Below are 23277 nucleotides of genomic sequence, written 5' to 3'. Positions count from 1 at the left end.
CCCCCGTCTGCCAGGTTTGATCTTATTCTCATCAAGCATAAACACTTCACACATTCACACAATGACATTATTCTACTTCAACTGATCAATAAGTCATTTTAACATTTAGAACAGCTCTTCATCAATTAAATCTTCAGTTGAATAGAATGGAACTGAGTAGAGTGCTTTATTGTCTCCCTGAGCCACCAATCCTTCCAGCGTGTCCTGGGTCTTCCTTGGGTCTCCTATCATTGATTCTGTTCAGACATTTCTGGTTCTGGTTTTGTGGCGTCAGGCTTAGCTCTCTGCTCTTTGGAGATTATGTTGTCCTGATGGCTTCATCTGGCTGTGATCTCCAGCTCTCGCTTGAGCGATTTGCAGCCAAGTTGAGATGGTCAGGAGGAGTTAAAATATCGGGGGTCTTTGTTGACAAGTGAGAGAACTCAACAGGTGGGTCAGTGCAACATATGCTGTTGTGTTGGTAAAGGAGCCGAACTGAAAGACAAAACTCAATTTACTGGCTGATCTATGTCCCTTCATTCTGCTCTAAGTAAATTCTGGTCGTTCTGAGCATGCTCGTTACCTTGTCCTGTCCCGATGACGTCTTTTTACCTCCCGTGTTCCGTGGTCTGTCTTTCTTCTCCTTCTCAGTTGCTGCAGAAAGTGAAGTAGTATGCTGGTGTTGAGCTGCTACTTCACATTTATTTATATAAAAATAGCAGCGAGCAGGTTGAACTGCTGTCAAGAAGCCAAAGATTATTTTAAATAATTTGTAAATACAACTAAAATTCAGAAGTCAGTAGTTCAACTACATCAACCACTTAACCACCATCAACCATTTAGAGCTGCTTGTGTAATTAGTTAAAGACTTTTTGTTCAATGTGAGCAATGTTTCATTTGAAGCATTTTAACAACAAAACTAATATTTAACTGTCTTTTCTGCAGTTTATTTTTTATCTTGAACTAACCCTTCGTATTCGACACTACAAACTGGTGCAGAGCTCCGAGCCTCTGTTGAAGCTGTTTTCAACTCATTATACAAAAACCGACCAATCGCAGAGCTGAATTTTTTCAACGTCCAGTCCGCATTTGGTTTGAAAGACTTTCATCCAATCACAAGGCTGAATTTATTTTTACAAAATGCTAAATATCTCAAAAACTACAAAGATTTAAAATTTAAAAAATCGCAGCACACATGTCCTGCAGGAGCTGCACGGTTTAAGATCTGAATGATTGAAGTGACTTGGAACGGTGCGGAAGTAGTAGCACGGCAAAAATTGGCGGAATAATATATAATAATAACTAGAGAAGTAATGTGAATGCCCTTCTATGCTGAATGATTGATATGCAATTGCATAACCATTTAAAGAAGCAGCACAACTATGCAACTTAATTTATCACAGTAATACATCAGGATTTGTACCCATGAACTCCTGCGTTGAAGCCCATTGACTTACTACGCTACCAGTACGCTTTCTCACATCTTGGAAAAAGCCTTGAAATTTTTTTCCAATTGGGACAGGAATGCCTTTTTTTTTTCACTTCAAGCAAGGTGTAATTAGCTGGACTGCAAAAACATGTGCGTGGTTGAACTAAACTCCAGTAAAAATGTGACAGACTTTATTGTTCAATGTGAAAAACTTTTTAAGTCTTGAAATGTTGCAGGGAGCATTGTTGGAACAAATCCTTCATATTTAACTGTGACATTTGTAAATAAATTCCTTTGCTCCTTGAAGTGTGCAGCTGAGACCAATAATTCACATTGAGCAGTCTGCAGAACTGCATGCCATCACACAAGCAACAATCGACAAACGACAATGAAGCTATATGCTAAATGCTGCATTTGAACCAGTGCCTTGTATGTGTACCTGTGTACCAGTGCACAAAATGGACCAATCGTTGAGCTGACTTCCGTTTCGTCCAATCACAGGAATGGATTTCAATACATTGACAAAAACTTGAATAATTTAAAAACTTTAAATGTTACAAAGACCAAAAGTCGTAGAACATATCTCCTGGATGGGCTGAAGAGTTTGATACTTGAATGATTAAAGTGAGACAAACGGTGTAGGAGGAGTAGCGTTTCAAAGATTTTGCAAGAAAAGACAATGGAGACCGGGACCGAGACGAACCGGACACTGTAAACCGGTGCAGAACTCCGAGCCATCGTTGAAGCTGTTTTCAGCTCATTATGCAAAAACTGACCAATCACCGAGCTGAACTAAACTCCAGTGAGGATGTCAAAGACTTTGTTCAATGTGTTTAAGTCATAGCACACTTCTCCTGAAGGAGCTGCAGGGTTTCAGATCTGAATGGTTGAAGTGACTTGAACAGTGTATGAGGAGTAGCACGGCAAAGTTTGGCGGAATTAGAAAAATGGCCGAACAGGATCTCAATAATGTGAATGCCCATGGGGGCATACGGATGAACCTACTTTATTTGAAGTACATAAGTACTTGAAAGAAATTATTTTAATGCATTAATAAATTATAGTTATGAGTGAATTAAATAAGATCAATCTTTTTAGAACAATAAAACTACAGATTAATATAAATTATTTGGATTAAATGGAAATAAAATATATCTAAAAGTAATATGATAAACAGAAAATCTTGCATTAAACCGTGTCAGGATTAACCCCATTATCATGTCATCCAAGAGTACAGGACCTATGAGTCTATTCAACGCAACGCAATCGATGAGATGACTCCATTCGGTCATTCCAGCAACCTGAAAATGTTTTCAGTCATTTTTAATCTGGGGTTAATCCTGGTTTATCCCTGAAACCAAAGCAAACATTCCCAGTTTCCCAACACTTCCACTGAGCTCCCAGTTAAAGAGTAACCTCCAATCCAGTCCCTCCATGTCCAACAGGACTTCTTTAATGTGTCCTTTTCTTCAGCTTCTGTTCGGGAAACTTTCAGGACTCGTGTTTTAAGGAAGAACCAGTTGAGCCATCTGCAGACGCCAGAACCAGAACCAGAACTGGCTCTCTGGGCTGGAATGTTCCAGATCAGGGGGCAAGTTTAGAAACAAATGAGGTGATCCACCCAGCTGCAGGCTAGAAACAAAGACCTGCACACATGACTGAGCCATCAGGAGCCCAGCGGGAGTAGCTGGACCGGGCTCCAGGACCCAGACTGAGAGCAGAACTCTGCAGAACCAGCAGAGCTCAAGTAGATCTGAACATGTTAAAACCTTCCCCAAAGCAGCAGTTAAAACAGCTTCTTCCTCCTCATCCTCATCATCATCACAGAAAGGAAGAGTGACCTTTGACCCAGTTGCCTGTGAGACAAGCAACACACACCTGAGACACACCTGAAAGCAGCCGGATGCAGCACACACTCCTCCTACATGACACACATTCCTCAGTTTAAACAGACTTTATGCAAATGAGCTGCTGCTTTTGTTCCCAGGATTAAAGGCTGTGATGTCAGCGTGTGTGTGTGTGTGTGTGTGTGTGTGTGTGTGTGTGTGTGTGTGTGTGTGTGTGTGTGTGTGTGTGGGGTGTTCAGAGCTGCAGCTGAAGCAGCAACAGAAGACGACGACGACTCGGCTCGACTGGCTGCTTCTCTCAGGCCGACAAGTGAGTTTCCCTCTTTTACTTCTCCCGAAGCCGATCAGTCTGATTGATCCGATCGATTAGATTCAGTTCATATCTTACATGTCTGATTATTTTCACCGTCTTTTCCTCCATTTTAATGCAATTTGTCTGTTTGACTTCAGTTTGAGTTTTGCTTTTGTTAAACGGAGAGGAAACAGGAAAAGCGGGAAGAGAGGATAAGAATGGAGAAGGAGAAAAGAAGAATCCTGTTTCCAGGAGACAAATTAAAATGTTTTAGTTTTAAAGTCTGTCCATCGTCCTCAGACTGGAAGTAAAACTTTCCTGTTGATCTGCAGCCATCTGAACATGGACTTTCTGTCTCCGGTGTCCTCCGGTCAGGTCTGCCGGACCCGGGACTTCCGGTCCGGTTGGAGGACTTTCTGTCTCCGGTGTCCTCCGGTCAGGTCTGCCGGACCCGGGACTCCCGGTCCGGTTGGAGGACTTTCTGTCTCCGGTGTCCTCCGGTCAGGTCTGCCGGACCCGGGACTCCCGGTCCGGTTGGAGGACTTTCTGTCTCCGGTGTCCTCCGGTCAGGTCTGCCGGACCCGGGACTCCCGGTCCGGTTGGAGGACTTTCTGTCTCCGGTGTCCTCCGGTCAGGTCTGCCGGACCCGGGACTTCCGGTCCGGTTGGAGGACTTTCTGTCTCCGGTGTCCTCCGGTCAGGTCTGCCGGACCCGGGACTTCCGGTCCGGTTGAAGGACTTTCTGTCTCCGGTGTCCTCCGGTCAGGTCTGCCGGACCCGGGACTTCCGGTCCGGTTGAAGGACTTTCTGTCTCCGGTGTCCTCCGGTCAGGTCTGCCGGACCCGGGACTTCCGGTCCGGTTGGAGGACTTTCTGTCTCCGGTGTCCTCCGGTCAGGTCTGCCGGACCCGGGACTCCCGGTCCGGTTGGAGGACTTTCTGTCTCCGGTGTCCTCCGGTCAGGTCTGCCGGACCCGGGACTTCCGGTCCGGTTGGAGGACTTTCTGTCTCCGGTGTCCTCGGTCAGGTCTGCCGGACCCGGGACTCCCGGTCCGGTTGGAGGACTTTCTGTCTCCGGTGTCCTCCGGTCAGGTCTGCCGGACCCGGGACTTCCGGTCCGGTTGGAGGACTTTCTGTCTCCGGTGTCCTCCGGTCAGGTCTGCCGGACCCGGGACTCCCGGTCCGGTTGGAGGACTTTCTGTCTCCGGTGTCCTCCGGTCAGGTCTGCCGGACCCGGGACTCCCGGTCCGGTTGGAGGACTTTCTGTCTCCGGTGTCCTCCGGTCAGGTCTGCCGGACCCGGGACTCCCGGTCCGGTTGGAGGACTTTCTGTCTCCGGTGTCCTCCGGTCAGGTCTGCCGGACCCGGGACTCTCTGTGGTCTGGATGAACCCTGAGATTCAGGAGGAAGTGGTCTGAACGGTGTTGCTGGTCCTGGACCAGAGGCTGGGGTTTGATTGCTTTCTTATGTAAATGAGTTTCATTGAGGGAGGGGGCGGAGAAGGGGGGCTCTGTGTCCGCCTTTAGAGGACTGAAACCAGGCTAGAGGAGGCTTTGTTTTGCTCCAATGAATCAGTTTTCTTTAGTGAGGAAATGTAAAGGGCTCTTTGAGTTTCTGCTGCCCCCCCACTCCTCCTCCTCACTGATGGAGGACAGACTGGAGGCCTGCTGAGAGCTGGTTCTTTCTTCATAAAGGACGTGGAGGCCAGCTGACATGTGAAAGAGGAGGCTGTCATCTCTCAGCACAATGACAACACTCAGCAGCAGAACGGCATTCTGGGTAATTGACTCCATTTTTCTTAAACTGGGTTTGTCCCGCGAGACGAAGGCGTCCATCGGAGCTTTAAATCTGAGTCTGCATACATTAGCCCACTTCCATAATCCTGACGCTGCCGCCACCACAACTGTCAGATTATCAGGTTTAGGCGTCGTGAGGCTGAAATGGGGCAGGTCCGATCCAGACCTGGTTTGGACCATCTGGTCTCTGTGGAGCCGGATTATTGGACTGCAGATTAAAGTAGAAACAAACAACTTGATGTGAGATCGATGCAAAGCTTCAGTAGAAAATTGTCTCAACATGGAGTCTGAGGGTGTCCTTCAGATGCAGATCCAGGACCAGTGCCAGGCATAGGACCAGATCCAGGACCAGAGCCAGGCATAGGACCAGATCCAGGACCAGTGCCAGGCATAGGACCAGATTCAGGACCAGTGCCAGGCATAGGACCAGATCCAGGACCAGAGCCAGGACCAGAGCCAGGACCAGAGCCAGGCATAGGACCAGATCCAGGACCAGAGCCAGGACCAGAGCCAGGACCAGAGCCAGGCATAGGACCAGTGCCAGGCATAGGACCAGATCCAGGACCAGAGCCAGGCATAGGACCAGATTCAGGACCAGTGCCAGGCATAGGACCAGATCCAGGACCAGAGCCAGGCATAGGACCAGATCCAGGACCAGTGCCAGGCATAGGACCAGATCCAGGACCAGTGCCAGGCATAGGACCAGATCCAGGACCAGAGCCAGGCATAGGACCAGATCCAGGACCAGTGCCAGGCATAGGACCAGATCCAGGACCAGTGCCAGGCATAGGACCAGATCCAGGACCAGAGCCAGGACCAGAGCTAGGCATAGGACCAGATCCAGGACCAGAGCCAGGCATAGGACCAGATCCAGGACCAGAGCCAGGCATAGGACCAGAGCCAGGACCAGAGCCAGGCATAGGACCAGAGCCAGGCATAGAACCAGATCCAGGACCAGATTCAGGACCAGTGCCAGGCATAGGACCAGATCCAGGACCAGAGCCAGGCATAGGACCAGATCCAGGACCAGAGCCAGGCATAGGACCAGATCCAGGACCAGTGCCAGGCATAGGACCAGATCCAGGACCAGAGCCAGGCATAGGACCAGATCCAGGGCCAGAGCCAGGACCAGAGCCAGGCATAGGACCAGAGCCAGGACCAGAGCCAGGCATAGGACCAGATCCAGGACCAGAGCCAGGACCAGAGCCAGGCATAGGACCAGAGCCAGGACCAGAGCCAGGCATAGGACCAGAGCCAGGACCAGAGCCAGGCATAGGACCAGATCCAGGACCAGAGCCAGGCATAGGACCAGATCCAGGACCAGAGCCAGGACCAGATTCAGGACCAGAGCCAGGCATAGGACCAGATCCAGGACCAGTGCCAGGCATAGGACCAGATCCAGGACCAGTGCCAGGCATAGGACCAGATCCAGGACCAGTGCCAGGCATAGGACCAGATCCAGGACCAGTGCCAGGCATAGGACCAGATCCAGGACCAGAGTCAGGCATAGGACCAGATCCAGGACCAGAGCCAGGCGTAGGACCAGAGCCAGGACCAGAGCCAGGCATAGAACCAGATCCAGGACCAGAGCCAGGACCAGAGCCAAGCATAGTACCAGATCCAGGACCAGAGCCAGGCATAGAACCAGATCCAGGACCAGAGCCAGGCATAGGACCAGATCCAGGACTAGAGCCAGGCATAGGACCAGATCCGGGACCAGAGCCAGGACTGGAACTGGAAATATAAATAGAACCAAAACTAGAACCAAGGGGACTGAGATGGACTTCACAGAGTAGAAAATGAACAAATGTTTTTGGGTTTAGTGGTAGTGAATTGCAAGGCCACGTCTACATCAGCCTTTCTGATCCCAATCTGATATCGTTTGCTTGGAAGGTCGCTTCGTTTGGGGAAATGTGAACGTGCCAAACAAATTCTTGTTCGGACCAAAGAAGCAGACTCTGCAGCCTACAAACACAGGTCTTGGTCCGTTTCAAGCGGACCAAATACAGGAAGCGGACTACAAACCAAGTCCCTTCCTGCATGTGGCACAGCGTTGCATTGTGGGTAAATCCATAGCGATGGCGTTAAGGGTCCTCTGCCTCGTCTGGTGTTCATACTGCGTCCATTGTTGCAGTGGATTTCTGCAGGATACTTGCATAAGACACAATAAAAACCCAAAACAGCCATAGTTTGGTCTCCATGTTTAACTGGCAGGTGGAGGAAACAGAGTTTTCTTCTTCACACCGGTCTGGTCCTCTCTTCTGCTAAATACTAGTGCAGCGCCACCTCTGGTGGGAATGGGGAGATATTATTCTAATGGTTTGACTGGTTTCACCAAAGTGAAGCGTGAACACGCTCCGCATGGATACACCCCCCTACAGCTGGACCCAGTCCCCAACCATGCAAGTCCCCATGCAAGTCGATGTGCCCATGCTAGTCCATGTCCCCATGCTAGTCATGTCCCCATGCCAGTCCATGTCCCCATGCTAGTCCATGTCCCCATGCTAGTCCATGTGCCCATGCTAGTCCATGTGCCCATGCTAGTCCATGTCCCCATGCTAGTCATGTCCCCATGCCAGTCCATGTCCCCATGCTAGTCATGTCCCCATGCCAGTCCATGTCCCCATGCTAGTCCATGTCCCCATGCTAGTCATGTCCCCATGCCAGTCCATGTCCCCATGCTAGTCATGTCCCCATGCCAGTCCATGTCCCCATGCTAGTCATGTCCCCATGCTAGTCATGTCCCCATGATAGTCCATGTGCCCATGCCAGTCCATGTGCCCATGCCAGTCCATGTCCCCATGCTAGTCATGCCCCCATGCTAGTCCATGTGTCCATGCTAGTCATGCCCCCATGCTAGTCCATGTCCCCGTGCTAGTCCATGTCCCCATGCTAGTCCATGTCCCCATGCTAGTCCATGTCCCCATGCTAGTCATGTCCCCATGCTAGTCCATGTCCCCATGCTAGTCCATGTCCCCATGCTAGTCATGTCCCCATGCTAGTCCATGTCCCCATGCTAGTCCATGTCCCCATGCCAGTCCATGTCCCCATGCTAGTCCATGTCCCCATGCTAGTCCATGTCCCCATGCTAGCCATGTCCCCATGCTAGTCATGTCCCCATGCCAGTCCATGTCCCCATGCCAGTCCATGTCCCCATGCTAGTCATGTCCCCATGCCAGTCCATGTCCCCATGCCAGTCCATGTCCCCATGATAGTCCATGTCCCCATGCTAGTCATGTCCCCATGCCAGTCCATGTCCCCATGATAGTCCATGTCCCCATGCTAGTCATGTCCCCATGCCAGTCCATGTCCCCATGCTAGTCATGTCCCCATGCTAGTCCATGTCCCCATGCCAGTCCATGTCCCCATGATAGTCCATGTCCCCATGCTAGTCATGTCCCCATGCCAGTCCATGTCCCCATGCCAGTCCATGTCCCCATGCTAGTCATGTCCCCATGCCAGTCCATGTCCCCATGCTAGTCCATGTCCCCATGCTAGTCCATGTCCCCATGCCAGTCCATGTCCCCATGCTAGTCCATGTCCCCATGCCAGTCCATGTCCCCATGATAGTCCATGTCCCCATGCTAGTCATGTCCCCATGCTAGTCCATGTCCCCATGATAGTCCATGTCCCCATGCTAGTCATGTCCCCATGCTAGTCATGTCCCCATGCCAGTCCATGTCCCCATGCTAGTCCATGTCCCCATGCTAGTCCATGTCCCCATGCCAGTCCATGTCCCCATGCTAGTCCATGTCCCCATGCCAGTCCATGTCCCCATGCTAGTCCATGTCCCCATGCTAGTCATGTCCCCATGCTAGTCATGTCCCCATGCCAGTCCATGTCCCCATGCCAGTCCATGTCCCCATGCTAGTCCATGTCCCCATGCTAGTCATGTCCCCATGGTAGTCCATGTCCCCATGCCAGTCATGTCCCCATGCTAGTCCATGTCCCCATGCTAGTCCATGTCCCCATGCTAGTCATGTCCCCATGGTAGTCCATGTCCCCATGGTAGTCATGTCCCCATGGTAGTCCATGTCCCCATGCTAGTCATGTCCCCATGGTAGTCCATGTCCCCATGCTAATCCATGTCCCCATGCTAGTCCATGTCCCCATGCCAGTCATGTCCCCATGCTAGTCATGTCCCCATGCTAGTCCATGTCCCCATGCTAGTCATGTCCCCATGCTAGTCCATGTCCCCATGCTAGTCATGTCCCCATGCTAGTCCATGTCCCCATGCTAGTCATGTCCCCATGGTAGTCATGTCCCCATGCTAGTCCATGTCCCCATGCTAGTCATGTCCCCATGCTAGTCCATGTCCCCATGCCAGTCATGTCCCCATGCTAGTCCATGTCCCCATGCTAGTCATGTCCCCATGGTAGTCCATGTCCCCATGCTAGTCATGTCCCCATGGTAGTCCATGTCCCCATGCTAATCCATGTCCCCATGCTAGTCCATGTCCCCATGCCAGTCATGTCCCCATGCTAGTCATGTCCCCATGCTAGTCCATGTCCCCATGCTAGTCATGTCCCCATGCCAGTCCATGTCCCCATGCTAGTCATGTCCCCATGGTAGTCATGTCCCCATGCTAGTCCATGTCCCCATGCTAGTCATGTCCCCATGCTAGTCCATGTCCCCATGCCAGTCATGTCCCCATGCTAGTCCATGTCCCCATGCTAATCCATGTCCCCATGCTAGTCATGTCCCCATGGTAGTCCATGTCCCCATGCTAATCCATGTCCCCATGCCAGTCATGTCCCCATGCCAGTCCATGTCCCCATGCTAGTCCATGTCCCCATGCTAGTCATGTCCCCATGGTAGTCCATGTCCCCATGCCAGTCATGTCCCCATGCTAGTCCATGTCCCCATGCTAGTCCATGTCCCCATGCTAGTCATGTCCCCATGGTAGTCCATGTCCCCATGGTAGTCATGTCCCCATGGTAGTCCATGTCCCCATGCTAGTCATGTCCCCATGGTAGTCCATGTCCCCATGCTAATCCATGTCCCCATGCTAGTCCATGTCCCCATGCCAGTCATGTCCCCATGCTAGTCATGTCCCCATGCTAGTCCATGTCCCCATGCTAGTCATGTCCCCATGCTAGTCCATGTCCCCATGCTAGTCATGTCCCCATGGTAGTCATGTCCCCATGCTAGTCCATGTCCCCATGCTAGTCATGTCCCCATGCTAGTCCATGTCCCCATGCCAGTCATGTCCCCATGCTAGTCATGTCCCCATGCTAGTCCATGTCCCCATGCTAGTCATGTCCCCATGGTAGTCCATGTCCCCATGCTAATCCATGTCCCCATGCTAGTCCATGTCCCCATGCCAGTCATGTCCCCATGCTAGTCATGTCCCCATGCTAGTCCATGTCCCCATGCTAGTCATGTCCCCATGCCAGTCCATGTCCCCATGCTAGTCATGTCCCCATGGTAGTCATGTCCCCATGCTAGTCCATGTCCCCATGCTAGTCATGTCCCCATGCTAGTCCATGTCCCCATGCCAGTCATGTCCCCATGCTAGTCCATGTCCCCATGCTAGTCCATGTCCCCATGCTAGTCATGTCCCCATGGTAGTCCATGTCCCCATGGTAGTCATGTCCCCATGGTAGTCCATGTCCCCATGCTAGTCATGTCCCCATGGTAGTCCATGTCCCCATGCTAATCCATGTCCCCATGCTAGTCATGTCCCCATGGTAGTCCATGTCCCCATGCTAATCCATGTCCCCATGCCAGTCATGTCCCCATGCTAGTCATGTCCCCATGCTAGTCCATGTCCCCATGATAGTCATGTCCCCATGCCAGTCCATGTCCCCATGCTAGTCATGTCCCCATGGTAGTCATGTCCCCATGCTAGTCCATGTCCCCATGCTAGTCATGTCCCCATGCTAGTCCATGTCCCCATGCCAGTCATGTCCCCATGCTAGTCCATGTCCCCATGCTAGTCCATGTCCCCATGCTAGTCATGTCCCCATGGTAGTCCATGTCCCCATGGTAGTCATGTCCCCATGGTAGTCCATGTCCCCATGCTAGTCATGTCCCCATGCTAGTCCATGTCCCCATGCCAGTCATGTCCCCATGCTAGTCCATGTCCCCATGCTAGTCCATGTCCCCATGCTAGTCATGTCCCCATGGTAGTCCATGTCCCCATGGTAGTCATGTCCCCATGGTAGTCCATGTCCCCATGCTAGTCATGTCCCCATGGTAGTCCATGTCCCCATGCTAATCCATGTCCCCATGCTAGTCATGTCCCCATGGTAGTCCATGTCCCCATGCTAATCCATGTCCCCATGCCAGTCATGTCCCCATGCTAGTCATGTCCCCATGCTAGTCCATGTCCCAGCCTCCATCAGCGTTTCCTCTCTGACAGCTGGACTGGGAAACAGACACTGGGAGGCTGCAGGTTTGTGTTGGATGTGGTTCAGTCGTGAACATGATGATGTAAAATGTTGGGACCCCACGTGGGCCCCACCGGCTTCAGAGTGCTCTGATCTCCCCTGATTGGCTCATAATGTGACTGTTTGTGTTCTGGTCTCTGCAGGATGCGAAGTTTGTTGTCATTGACGCTGCTGCTCCTGGTCCTCACTGTGACGGCCGAGGCCAACAAGAGAGCCAAAAATCACAGAGGTGGGAACTAAAGATACAAACCTGCAGGAAGGAGGAAATGGTTTCTGATGTACACGTCAGAAAACTACAGAACAGGTTTTTCCTCTTGTGCATGAATGTCTCAAGTTACTGGAAAACAATTTCAGAGTAAAACATTATGATTTGTGTATCTTTTATCAGATTTAGGAAGTTGTTTTTTTTTTGTAATAATTTTTATTTCCCATTTCTGACAACATACATTTTGAGCCCCATAGTTTTCCTTTTTTAAACCCTAAATCCGAAAAAGTTGGTGTTATCTTTCACCCTAAATATGTAAAATCAGTCAACATTTTTAAACCGTACTTAGGATTGAAACTTTGTCAATATCATTAAGTATCATTAATGAAGATGTGATGTATTTACTTTATATCCAGAAATATGTTTCAGTCAAGGCCATTATTGCTGGTATTTAGGTTTTCAGTCATTTCATGAATAGAATTTCTGCAAAAAGTGTTATTTTATGTTCCGTACTGCCGCTTCTTCTACCGTGTATTTCTCTGCTTAGTCTCATTGCTTTAGCTAAAGGCTCAATAGCTAAAAACAGTGGTGACTTCAGGGCATCTTCTTTTAACCCACATAATGAAATTGTTTCCAAAGCTATCTTTTTGATATTATCGTTTGTTATGTCAAACGATAATATCAAAAAGATAGCTCCACTCTATCCTGTTAAACGGCTTCTCCACATGTAGCGGGAGAAGCATTTCTTCATTTCTTTTTTCATATTCGGTAATAAAAACCTGTCCTACATTGTGAAACCCTTGTCTTCCTTTAACAAATCCATTTTGATCTTCCTTTACTAGTATAACTTCTAATCCTTTAGAAAGCATTTTACAAATGATTTTTGTATCTAACAGGCCTATGGGCTGTAAATTTTCACATTTATTATTTCATTTTCCTGGTTTTGGAATTAAAGACCTTCTCAAATTGTATCTGGAAGAAATCCACATAAATAAGATTCCAAATACATATCATACCATCTAGTTTTTAAAATATGTATTTAAATCTATTGGAAGAACATCAAGGCCCGCAGCTTTACCACTTTTCAGTGTTTCTATAGCTTTTATTATTTCTTCTATGCTTCTTCCTCTTGTTTTCTTTTACTTTTTTCAGAAATCTTAGGAATAACCAGTATTAATGTCCATTGGATCAATAATCTTGTTCCAGTTTTCAATCATTGAGATTCCTCCCTCCCTCTCTTGTCATTTAATTAGTACGTTAGGATTCTACTTGGTTTTCCTCTCTCGCTCTCTGAGTCTTGGGATACTTGCTGCTGCTCTGTCATATGTTATTTGATTATATTGTGATCTAAGCATCAGAAGTTGTTTGGATATTTCATTCTTCTTTTTTTTCCCAATCAGATTGTGATCTAATGTTTTTATTTTAAGTTCTAACTTTATTAAGTGTTCTTGAGCTTTTGCAGATTTTCTACTGATTAAGCTTATTATTTATCCCCTAATTATAGTCTTAAACACTTCCTATCTGATATTCACTGACGTTTGAGTGAGTATATAACTATATAACTATAACTATATTACCTATAACTATAATATAACATATATATTATATGTTATATTATATAACATTATTATTATTATTATTATTATTATTATTATTATTATTATTATATAACATTATTATGATTATATATTATATTATATTAACTATAATATAACTATAACTATATTATTAGTATATAACTATAACTATATTACCTCAAAATATAGTTCAGTTTGTTCACCCACATCGTTTCAGAAATCTTTGTCTTGAATCCATTTAATTTGAAATTTCAACTTCCTCGGTTTCATACCAATTTCAGTTCCACATGCAGCATTGAAGTTGCTGCATGGTCAGACAACTATACTACAATAACATTTTTAATATTAGTTAGAAGCTCTTTATACATTAAAATACAATCTTTTCTACAGTAACTTAATTGTCGTAGAACAGCTGGAAAGATCTTTTTTATTTGGGTTCAAGTGTCTCCAAATTTCTACTATATTAAGTTCTTCAATAAAACTCTGTACGGTCTTCCTTGATCTTGAATAAGTAGAGTCAATTCTTGATGATTTGTCTATTCTTGGATTCAAAACACAATTAAAATCTCCAGCAAATATGTTTTACCAGTCAAATTAGCAGTTTAGAAATAAGTCATAAAAAATGTACGGGATCATTATTTTGTCAGTATGTTCATTAATCCGTGCTCTTCTAGATTGTGTAGAATAAGGGGATGAAAAGACTTTTCCTCATCATCTTTGACTATTTTAGTTAAAATATACATTCCATTGAAATCTCTTAAGTAACTGTTAATCACAAATACCCTGTTTGGACCTCTTCATACAAGGTCCCAAAGTCTATGAAAAAATTAGAAATTGAAAAAAAAACCTTATTAAACATGAAAACAAAGAGACCCCACCCCTAATCCTAATTCCATCCAATCTGAACCTACAAATATCCCCACGTTTATCCGTCCCCACGGATAAGGAAGTAGGTTCCTCCCGTTTTAGTGGTGGCTGGGAGGAGGGCAGGGTGGGGGCTGCGTTCCTGGTAGGTGAGAGTGGGGTGGGTAGATCAAGCCTGTTCTGGTTTAACTGGTTTGTCCTTCCAACATCCCCCTCAGTGGGGGCACCGCTCTTAGAGTTGTAGCCCGTGATGGTCTTCATTCCCTCCCACACCTCTCTCATGTTGTTGTTCTGCATCCTGTTTTCCTTTTTCCTTCGCCTCTCTGAGCCGGACTCTGAGATCCTCTTGTACCCACTTAAGCTCGTGCAAGTCACCGTGTTTAAAGGTCTTCTTCTTCAGGGTAAGAAGTCCTTCACCATCTCTGGTTATCCAGGACCTGCTGTTGGCAAAGCAGCGTGCAGATCTAACAGGAACAATGGTGTCCATACAGAAGTTTATATAGTCTGTGGTGCAGTCAGCCATCTCCTCCATGTTGCTGTCGTTAGACCCCTGCACTGCATCCCAGTCTGTGGTCTCAAAGCCGTCTTGCTCTGCTTCCTGAATGACCGAGTTCTGCAGGGTAGTCGTCTCATTTTTTATGTGTAGTGAGGTTTGAGTAGGACCATGTTGTGGTCTGCTTTCTCCAGTGCAGGTTGAAGGGTATGCATACATCAGGTCTATAGTCTTGTTCACCCTGTTTTTACGGTCTACATACTGATGGAAAGCAGGCAGTGTTTTGTCTGAAGTGACATGATGAAAGTCCACAGGGATTAGTGCGAGGGCCTCAGGGTTCTGGGTTTGTAATTTAGAGGTGGTGACTTCCAGCCTGCTCATGGGGGATGTAACAAGTACAACGGCATGGCTGAACTCCCCGGGCATGTAATAAGAACGTAAACTGACAGCCATGAGTTTAGTGTCCTTGCAACAGAAGGAGGTTTTATGTTTACATGTCCCAGGTTACACCACTGTTTGCTTAAATAAAGTTTGAGACGCCCTTCCATTGTGCATACCACAAGCTCTGACATCTCTGTCCATTCTGACTGTGTCTGCTAGCTCCACGTTAGCATCTGGGATGTTCGCTGTGAGCCACGTTTCATTGGCTCACAGTGAACTGGCGAAAATAAATTGCACTCCCTATAGGTCTTGGTGTTCTTCGTCAGTGCAGCCAGTTTTTCAATTTTATTTGGTGGTGAGTTTACTTTTCCCATGATCATCGAAGGTACCCGAGGCTTGAAAGTCCACTGTCGTTAGCTTTTAGCTTAGCACTGGCTCTTAAGCCTTGATTACAGCTTCCTCATATCGTCATGTAAACCAGGAACCACGTCACTGCGGGACTTTCTTCTCAGATTGAGTAGAAACTTCCTCGAGTAAACAAGTCTCTGTGTGGTGGAATCCATATCCATGTGATACACTGATGATCCATTTTCAGAGAAAAGCTAAAGTAAAATACAAAAGTGCGAGGTGCTCGAAAGCCTGCCACTTGCGTCGGCGCCAGAAGCTGGTGATATGACCTCCACGTTCTTAAATATCTGCTTGCAGTAACTGACTTCACATAAGCCACTTCATTTCTTTTTGAAATGCCTGAGTATCGTTCATCATGTCCATGTGGATGGATTTTCCATGCTTTTAGGTGTGTCTCCACGCTACATTCTCTGTTTGATTCCTGTTGAAAAACACTGCCAGCCTGTCTTTTCACCACTTTTATATCTGTCTTTTTTGTGGGTTTGAGACAATCCCAGTGTGTAATGGTCTTTTTTTTCACCAGGTGGGAAACATGATAAGTCTCGGCCCAGTTCCGAGTGTTCCCCTGCTGAGACCAAATACGGGAAATGTGTTCCAGAACATGGAGACTGTGGAGACGGTTTGAGAGAGGCCACCTGCAAGGATCGCACCAACAAGATCCCCTGCAAGATCCCCTGCAACTGGAAGAAAGACATCAGTAAGGTCCACACACCATCAACGAAAACCTCCAGCTGTGAAGGTCCAAACATGGCTCCAAAGCGCTTGTCTAGCTAAGAACTTCCTCGTTGCCATGGCAACATGAAACTAAGCCTTCACCGCTACAGCTTAAATGAGATTTATAGTTTTTATGTTAACAGCAGAACTAAATCATCAGAGGTCAGTTAGAGACATCGAGAAGCAGAATGAGACAAATGTTTATTAATCCTCCACTTCCTTGGGTTCTCTGTCAGGAGCATAGACCGAAGATGGACGGAGCCTCCAGCGGTAAAAAGTGAAGCCGATGCAGAAGTGCATAAAACTGCAGTTCCCCCTTCATCCAATAGGGGCTGCAGAACAGATCAAATCTCCATAGACTCCCATGTTAAAAAGACCAACTTCACAGCAGAAATAAACATGTTCACAGCAGAAATAAACGTGTTTACAGCAGAAATAAACACGTTTACAGCAGAAATAAACACGTTTACAGCAGAAATAAACACGTTTACAGCAGAAATAAACATATTTACAGCAGGAATAAACATGTGTACAGCAGAAATAAACACGTTTACAGCAGGAATAAACATGTTTACAGCAGAAATAAACACGTTTACAGCAGGAATAAACACGTTTACAGCAGGAATAAACACGTTTACAGCAGGAATAAACATGTTTACAGCAGAAATAAACATGTTTACAGCAGAAATAAACACGTTTACAGCAGGAATAAACATGTTTACAGCAGGAATAAACACGTTTACAGCAGGAATAAACATGTTTACAGCAGGAATAAACATGTTTACAGCAGAAATAAACATGTTTACAGCAGGAATAAACATGTTTACAGCAGGAATAAACATGTTTACAGCAGAAATAAACATGTTTACAGCCTTGTTCAAAAATCCATTTTAGGTTTAATAGGTCAGGTTTATCTTCATGACAACTGTGGGGGGAGTGATTTTTTTTCTAACTCGTCCGTTTAAAAGTAATTTAATCTCGAAGTTCGGCATATTTAGGTGCGTGTCATTTTGATTGACAGGTGCCGATCTCCCGCTTCAAGCCAGAAGAACGTAGAACAACCGCGGTTTTTAGCCGGTTAACAACGTGACTTAGCTTTAGCCCGCTTACCTCCATTAGCTGGTTAGCTCCTGTTATCTCCAGATTAGCTCGGTTAGCTCTTAGCTACAGAAAGCTCGGAGTTCACTCGATGTCAATCATCCACCATGACACTCGCAGCCCCCCTCTCAGCTCCACCTCTTTGCCCATATTTGTATTTTCCGGGAGAGACGACGCACATGCCCCTGCCAAGATGGTGATGGTAGGAACCGCCCACCGAGCTTCAATTCAGCTCTTCAGAAACCTACGGGTGACGTCATGGAGGCTCCGCCCATCTTTTATATACAGTCTATGGTCAAGAGTTATTGATCCAGACTTCTGTTTTCATCATGACATAAAGGGAAAACTACAGCAACAACATCAACTCCAAAACAAAAACGTTTTTTAAACAAAGTTTTACCTGAAAACTGTCGAATAAAGCTGAAGTTTCTCCTCAGGGAGGAGAAAGAAAGCTTCATCTTTTGTTTATGTCTGGATAAAGACCTGCCTTTGTTGTCATGGCAACCTCTATGAAACCCAGCTTGCAGGTGAACTGTACTCGTGAACCAGATCAGGGTCCTAAAATCTAAACCATTCTCTCAGGTGACTGCAAATACAAGTTTGGATCGTGGAGCTCCTGCGACACCGCCACAAACACCAAGACCCGCTCTGGTACACTGAAGCGAGCCCTGTTCAACGCCGAGTGTCAGACCACCGTCAAGGTGTCCAAACCCTGCTCCTCCAAAGCCAAGAAGACCAGAGGTGAGCTGGGTCATAAAACCTGGTTCAGATCTCTCAGATGGGTTTGTGTATCCTTTTCAGCTGCAGTCATCCGAAACTGGGTCAGAGACTGGGACATGGACCAGGTCAAAGACCGGGACACAGACTGGGACAGAAACCGGGTCAGAGACCGGGACACAGTCTGAGACAGAGAATAGGTCAGAGACCAGGTTTCCAAATCTTAGAAGCTCCAGCCTATCCCAGCAGGTTTTGAGCGAAAGGCAGGGTACACCCTGGACAGCTCGCCAGTCCATCGCAGGGACCAACACCTGATTTTAAAACCAAAATTCTCTTTGAGTTCATCAAAAACTACAACAGCCATCCATCTTCTGCCACTTATCCGGGGTCGGGTCACGGCGGCAGCAGCCTAAGCAGGGAAGCCCAGACTTCCCTCTCCCCAGCCACATTTCCCAACTCTGTGGGGGGATCCCGAAAGTGAAGCCTTTGCAGAAGTGCATAAAACTGCAGTTCCCCCTTCATCCACTAGAGGCTGCAAAACAGAGCAAATCCCCATAGACTCCCATGTTAAAAAGACCAACTTCACAGCAGAAATAAACATGTTTACAGCAGGAATAAACATGTTTACAGCAGAAATAAACATGTTTACAGCTAAAATAAACATGTTTACAGCCTGGTTCAAAAATCCATTTTAGGTTTAATAGGTCAGGTTTATCTTCATGACAACTGTGGGGGGAGTGAATTTTTTTCTAATTCGCCCGTTTAAATGTAATTTAATCACAAAGTTCGGCTGATTTAGGGGCGTGTCCTTTTGATTGACAGGTACCCGATCTCTGGCTTCAAGTCAGAAGAACGTAGAACAACCGCGGTTTTTAGCTGGTTAACAACGTGACTTAGCTTTAGCCCGCTTACCTCTGTTAGCTGGTTAGCTCCTGTTATCTCCAGATTAGCTCGGTTAGCTCTTAGCTACAGAAAGCTTGGAGTTCGCTCGATGTCAATTATCCACCATGACGCTCACAGCCCCCCTCTCAGCTCCACCTCTTTGCCCATATTTGTTGTTTTCGGATGAGATGATGCGCATGCCCCTGCCAAGATGGTGATGGTAGGAACCGCCCACCGAGCTTCAATTCAGCTTTTCAGAAACCTACGGGTGACATCACGGAGGTTCCGCCCATCTTTTATATGAGATCTCCTCCTTTCGGTCACGACCCACAGCTCATGACCATAGGTGAGGGTAGGAACGTAGATCGACTGATAAATCGAGAGCTTCGCCTTCTGGCTCAGCTCCTTCTTCACCACGACAGACCGGCGCAGAGTTCGCATTACTGCAGACGCCGCACCGATCTGTCTGTCCATCTCACGCTCCATCCTTCCCTCACTCGTGAACAAGACCCCGAGATATTTAAACTCCTCCACTTGAGGCAGGACCTGACTCCCGACCCGGAGAGGGCAATCCACCCTATTCCGGCTGAGGACCATGGTCTCAGATTTGGAGGTGCTGATTCTCATCCCAGCCGCTTCACACTCGGCCGCGAATCGCTCAAGCGAGAGCTGGAGATCACGACCAGATGAAGCCAACAGGACCACGTCATCTGCAAAAAGCAGGGACCCAATCCTGAGGCCACCAAGCCGGATCCCCTCAACACCTCGGCTGCACCTAGAAATTCTGTCCATATAAGTTATGAACAGAATCGGGGATAAAGGGCAGCCTTGGCGGAGTCCAACCCTCACCGGAAACGAATCCGACTTACTACCGGCAATGCGGACCAAGCTCTGACACCAGTCGTACAGGGACCGGACAGCTCGCGCAAGGGGGTCCGGTACCCCATACTCCTGGAGTACCTCCCAAAGGGGTCGTGGGGGAGACATCAAAGGCTTTCTTCTAGTCCACAAAACACATGTAGACTGGTTGGGCAAACTCCCATGCCCCCTCCAGGACCCCAAAGAGGGTATAGAGCTGGTCCACTGTTCCGCGACCAGGACGAAAACCACACTGCTCCTCCTCAATCCGGGATTCAACTATCCGGCGGACCCTCCTCTCCAGGACCCCTGAATAGACCTTACCAGGGAGGCTGAGGAGTGTGATTCCCCTGTAATTGGAACACACCCTCCGGTCCCCCTTGTTAAAAAGGGGGACCACCACCCCAGTCTGCCAATCCAGAGACACTGTCCCTGATGTCCACGCGATGCTGCAGAGGCGTGTCAGCCAGGACAGCCCCACAGCATCCAGAGCTTTAAGGAACTCCGGGCGGATCTCATCCACCCCCGGGGCCTTGCCATCAAGGAGCTTTTTGACCACCTCAGCGACTTCAGCCCCAGAGATAGGAGAGTCCACCCCTGAGTCCACCAGTCCTCATTGGAAGATAGTGAAACATTTCATTTTTTTCTACAATGTCTTCACATGCACAAATAGAAAATGCATCCTCTTCTCAATAGAAGAGTTTTGTCTTTTTCCACATATAGGGTATAAGTGTGTAGAATTTGTGGGGAAGTGGCCTAGTGGCTATGAGAATAGGCTTTGGTTCTGGATGTTGTGGGTTCAAATCCATCAAGTGACCTTTTACCTAATATGTCTGCACAATACAACTTATCACCTCCTTCCTCATTTTAATTTTTAAGAAATTGTTCCTCTCTCTGCAGTTTTCATTACTTCAAAAAGGTGTTTTCTTTGAATTTCTTTTATACGTTATCTGATTGGAAAGAATGCTGCACATCTGCTCGCTGCTGGAATGTGTTGCAACTGATTTCAGTCACATCTTCAGCTTTTTTGCATTATACATCCGTAATTACACATTATTGCATTTACACATTCTAGTTCATCTTTGGCTGCTCCTGATTGGACATTACCAGCAATTTAAGCTCTCTGTTTGGTCGAAAGTCTAACATCATCATCAGGATGTCCAGGTGAAAATAGAGGTCTCTTAGCAGCATAGTAGTGATGGTGATGAAGATGTGATGAATAATGGTGTTATCTTGGATCATTTATCTGTCTGTCTTTCTGTTTCCAGGGGAGAAAAAGTCTAACTAAAGGATGAGAGAATAATGGACAGATTTCTTCCTCCTCGTCGTCCAGATGAACAATCCTCCGTCCTCCTCCAAACACAAAAGACTCTAAAACTGCCTACCTGGTTCTGACGTTTGCTCTGGTTCTAGTTTGATGTTTCTTCAGGTAAAGTCTGGAAGCTTAGATGATGAGTCCTGCAGTAGCCGATAGTTTAACAGTTAACAGCTAGTTTTGCTGTAGCTAAGAGAAAAATAATGTCTAGGAAACGGCGTTGTCTTCCCGCTGATTCAGTTTGGTTCTGAAATGTTCTAAAATTTATTAAACAAAGAAAAAAGGGGGGAGTGGGGTGTCTCCAGATTATTGATGACTTATGTACAAATGAACAAATTAAAGAGTGTACGTTGTTCTGGTGGAAGTGTGGTCTGTTTACTGGTTCAGAAGTTTTTACAGATCCAACACCGGGTCCAGATGATGTGCTTTTACAGTCATGTAATCAGAAGTACCCATCACGTGTGGTTGTGAAGCATCAAACCTGAAACAAAGTTTCAACAGTTTCTACTTTTATTCTACTTTCCAGTTCATTTTTATTTAATAAACTTTATTTTAACTTTAGAAACACAAAAACTGAAATGCATTTAATCCATGTTCTGCTGCTACAGTACAGAAAAATAGAATCTGCAGCAGCAATGATCAGGACTCAAGTGTGACTTTTATATTTAGATATCATCTTTAGCCTAATTTCTTCTTCTTTTGCCAACATAACGCTATAAATTAGCTGAAATAACCAAGACAATGTGATGGGAACATAACTTAAGGAAAAACATCCCTGTGCAGAGTTTCCATATGTGAGCGTTCAGACCCAGCGAGAAACCTACCAAGCTTTTCTGCGATTACACATTTATGGAGACTAATCCAGAAGCTCATACCTACTCTGAGGTCCACTTATGCTCAACCCCAAAGACATATACAAACTATTTATCTGTAGTAGGCTGTTATTTATGATCTGGTCTATTCCACCGTCTGAAACCGACATCAGAACTTGGGAGGCAAACTGGGACTCTGTGCCGCCCTCTGGTGAGCGTATCTGCTAACAACCATGCTAACATCAGAGCCGTGACGTTTAAGATGGGCGTATCAAGAGCCATTTAATAAGAGAGTTACTACATTCCTGGAATTTGCAAACATGCAGTTCATGTAGCCCTCAAACCTGAGTGCTCCAATAGTGGCGACATTATCATAGACCTCTATTCGAAGAATGAAATTAAATGAAAAAATAAAATGAAAACTACTTTATTAATCCCCAAAGGAAAATTCAACATTGTAGTATATAATAATAACTAGAGGAGGTCTTGTTCCGGAGGCTGATGGCTGCTGGCAGGAATGATCTTCTGTATCTTTCAGTCTTACATCGGACCTGAAGAAGCCTCTCACTGAACACACTTTGTTGTTTCATCACTGTGTTGTGGAGAGGGTGTGAAGAATCCTCCATCATCTTCATCAGCTTGTGCAGCATTCTTCTTTGGACAATCTGCTCCAGCGGCTCCAGAGTTACTCCAAGCACAGAAGCAGCTTTCTGGATCAGTTTGTTGATTCTCTTCAAGTCTCTGGTTCTGATGCTACTACCCCAGCAGATGCTGCAAAGCTGACTGCACTCTCCACAACAGACTTATAGAAGATATGCAACATCTTGGTGCAGACGTTAAACCATCTCAGCTTCCTTAAGAAGTACAGTCTGTTCTGACCTTTCTTGTAGATGTAGTCAGTGTTGCATTTCCAGTCCAGTTTGTTGTCCAGCTGAACTCCAAGATACTTGTATTCCTCCACCACCTCCACCTCCTCTCCCAGGATGGAAACAGTGCTTTGTTTATTCTTCTTCCTCCTGAAGTCAACAATCATCTCTTTTGTTTTGCTGCTATTTAATATGAGATGATTGTCACCGCACCATTTAACAAACTGACTGACCAGTTCTCTGTACTCTGCTTCTTGTCCATCCCTGATACACCCCACAACTGCAGAGTCATCAGAGTATTTCTGCAGATGACAGGACTCAGAGTTGTACTGGAAGTCTGAGGTGTACAGAGTGAA

The 23277-nt window shown here is 46.8% G+C and overlaps 1 protein-coding gene across 1 annotated transcript; it reads left to right on the top strand.

Annotated features, from left to right (window-relative positions):
• The first annotated feature begins 3502 nt into the window (after window positions 1-3502).
• mdkb (midkine b) lies at window positions 3503-21570 on the top strand. The gene is made up of 5 exons (XM_079248917.1): window positions 3503-3565; window positions 11875-11960; window positions 16183-16356; window positions 18054-18212; window positions 21197-21570. Exons 2-5 carry the CDS (start codon window positions 11876-11878, stop codon window positions 21214-21216), a joined length of 438 nt encoding a protein of 145 aa, XP_079105043.1. The 5' UTR covers window positions 3503-3565; window position 11875; the 3' UTR covers window positions 21217-21570.
• The last annotated feature ends 1707 nt before the right edge of the window (window positions 21571-23277 follow it).

The sequence above is a fragment of the Telmatherina bonti genome (genome assembly GCF_933228915.1).
Source record: "Telmatherina bonti genome assembly, chromosome: 2".
In the NCBI taxonomy this organism is placed as follows: Eukaryota; Metazoa; Chordata; class Actinopteri; order Atheriniformes; family Telmatherinidae; genus Telmatherina; species Telmatherina bonti.
Note: the sequence above shows the minus strand (reverse complement) of the source record. Positions and strands in the feature narration are given on the sequence as shown.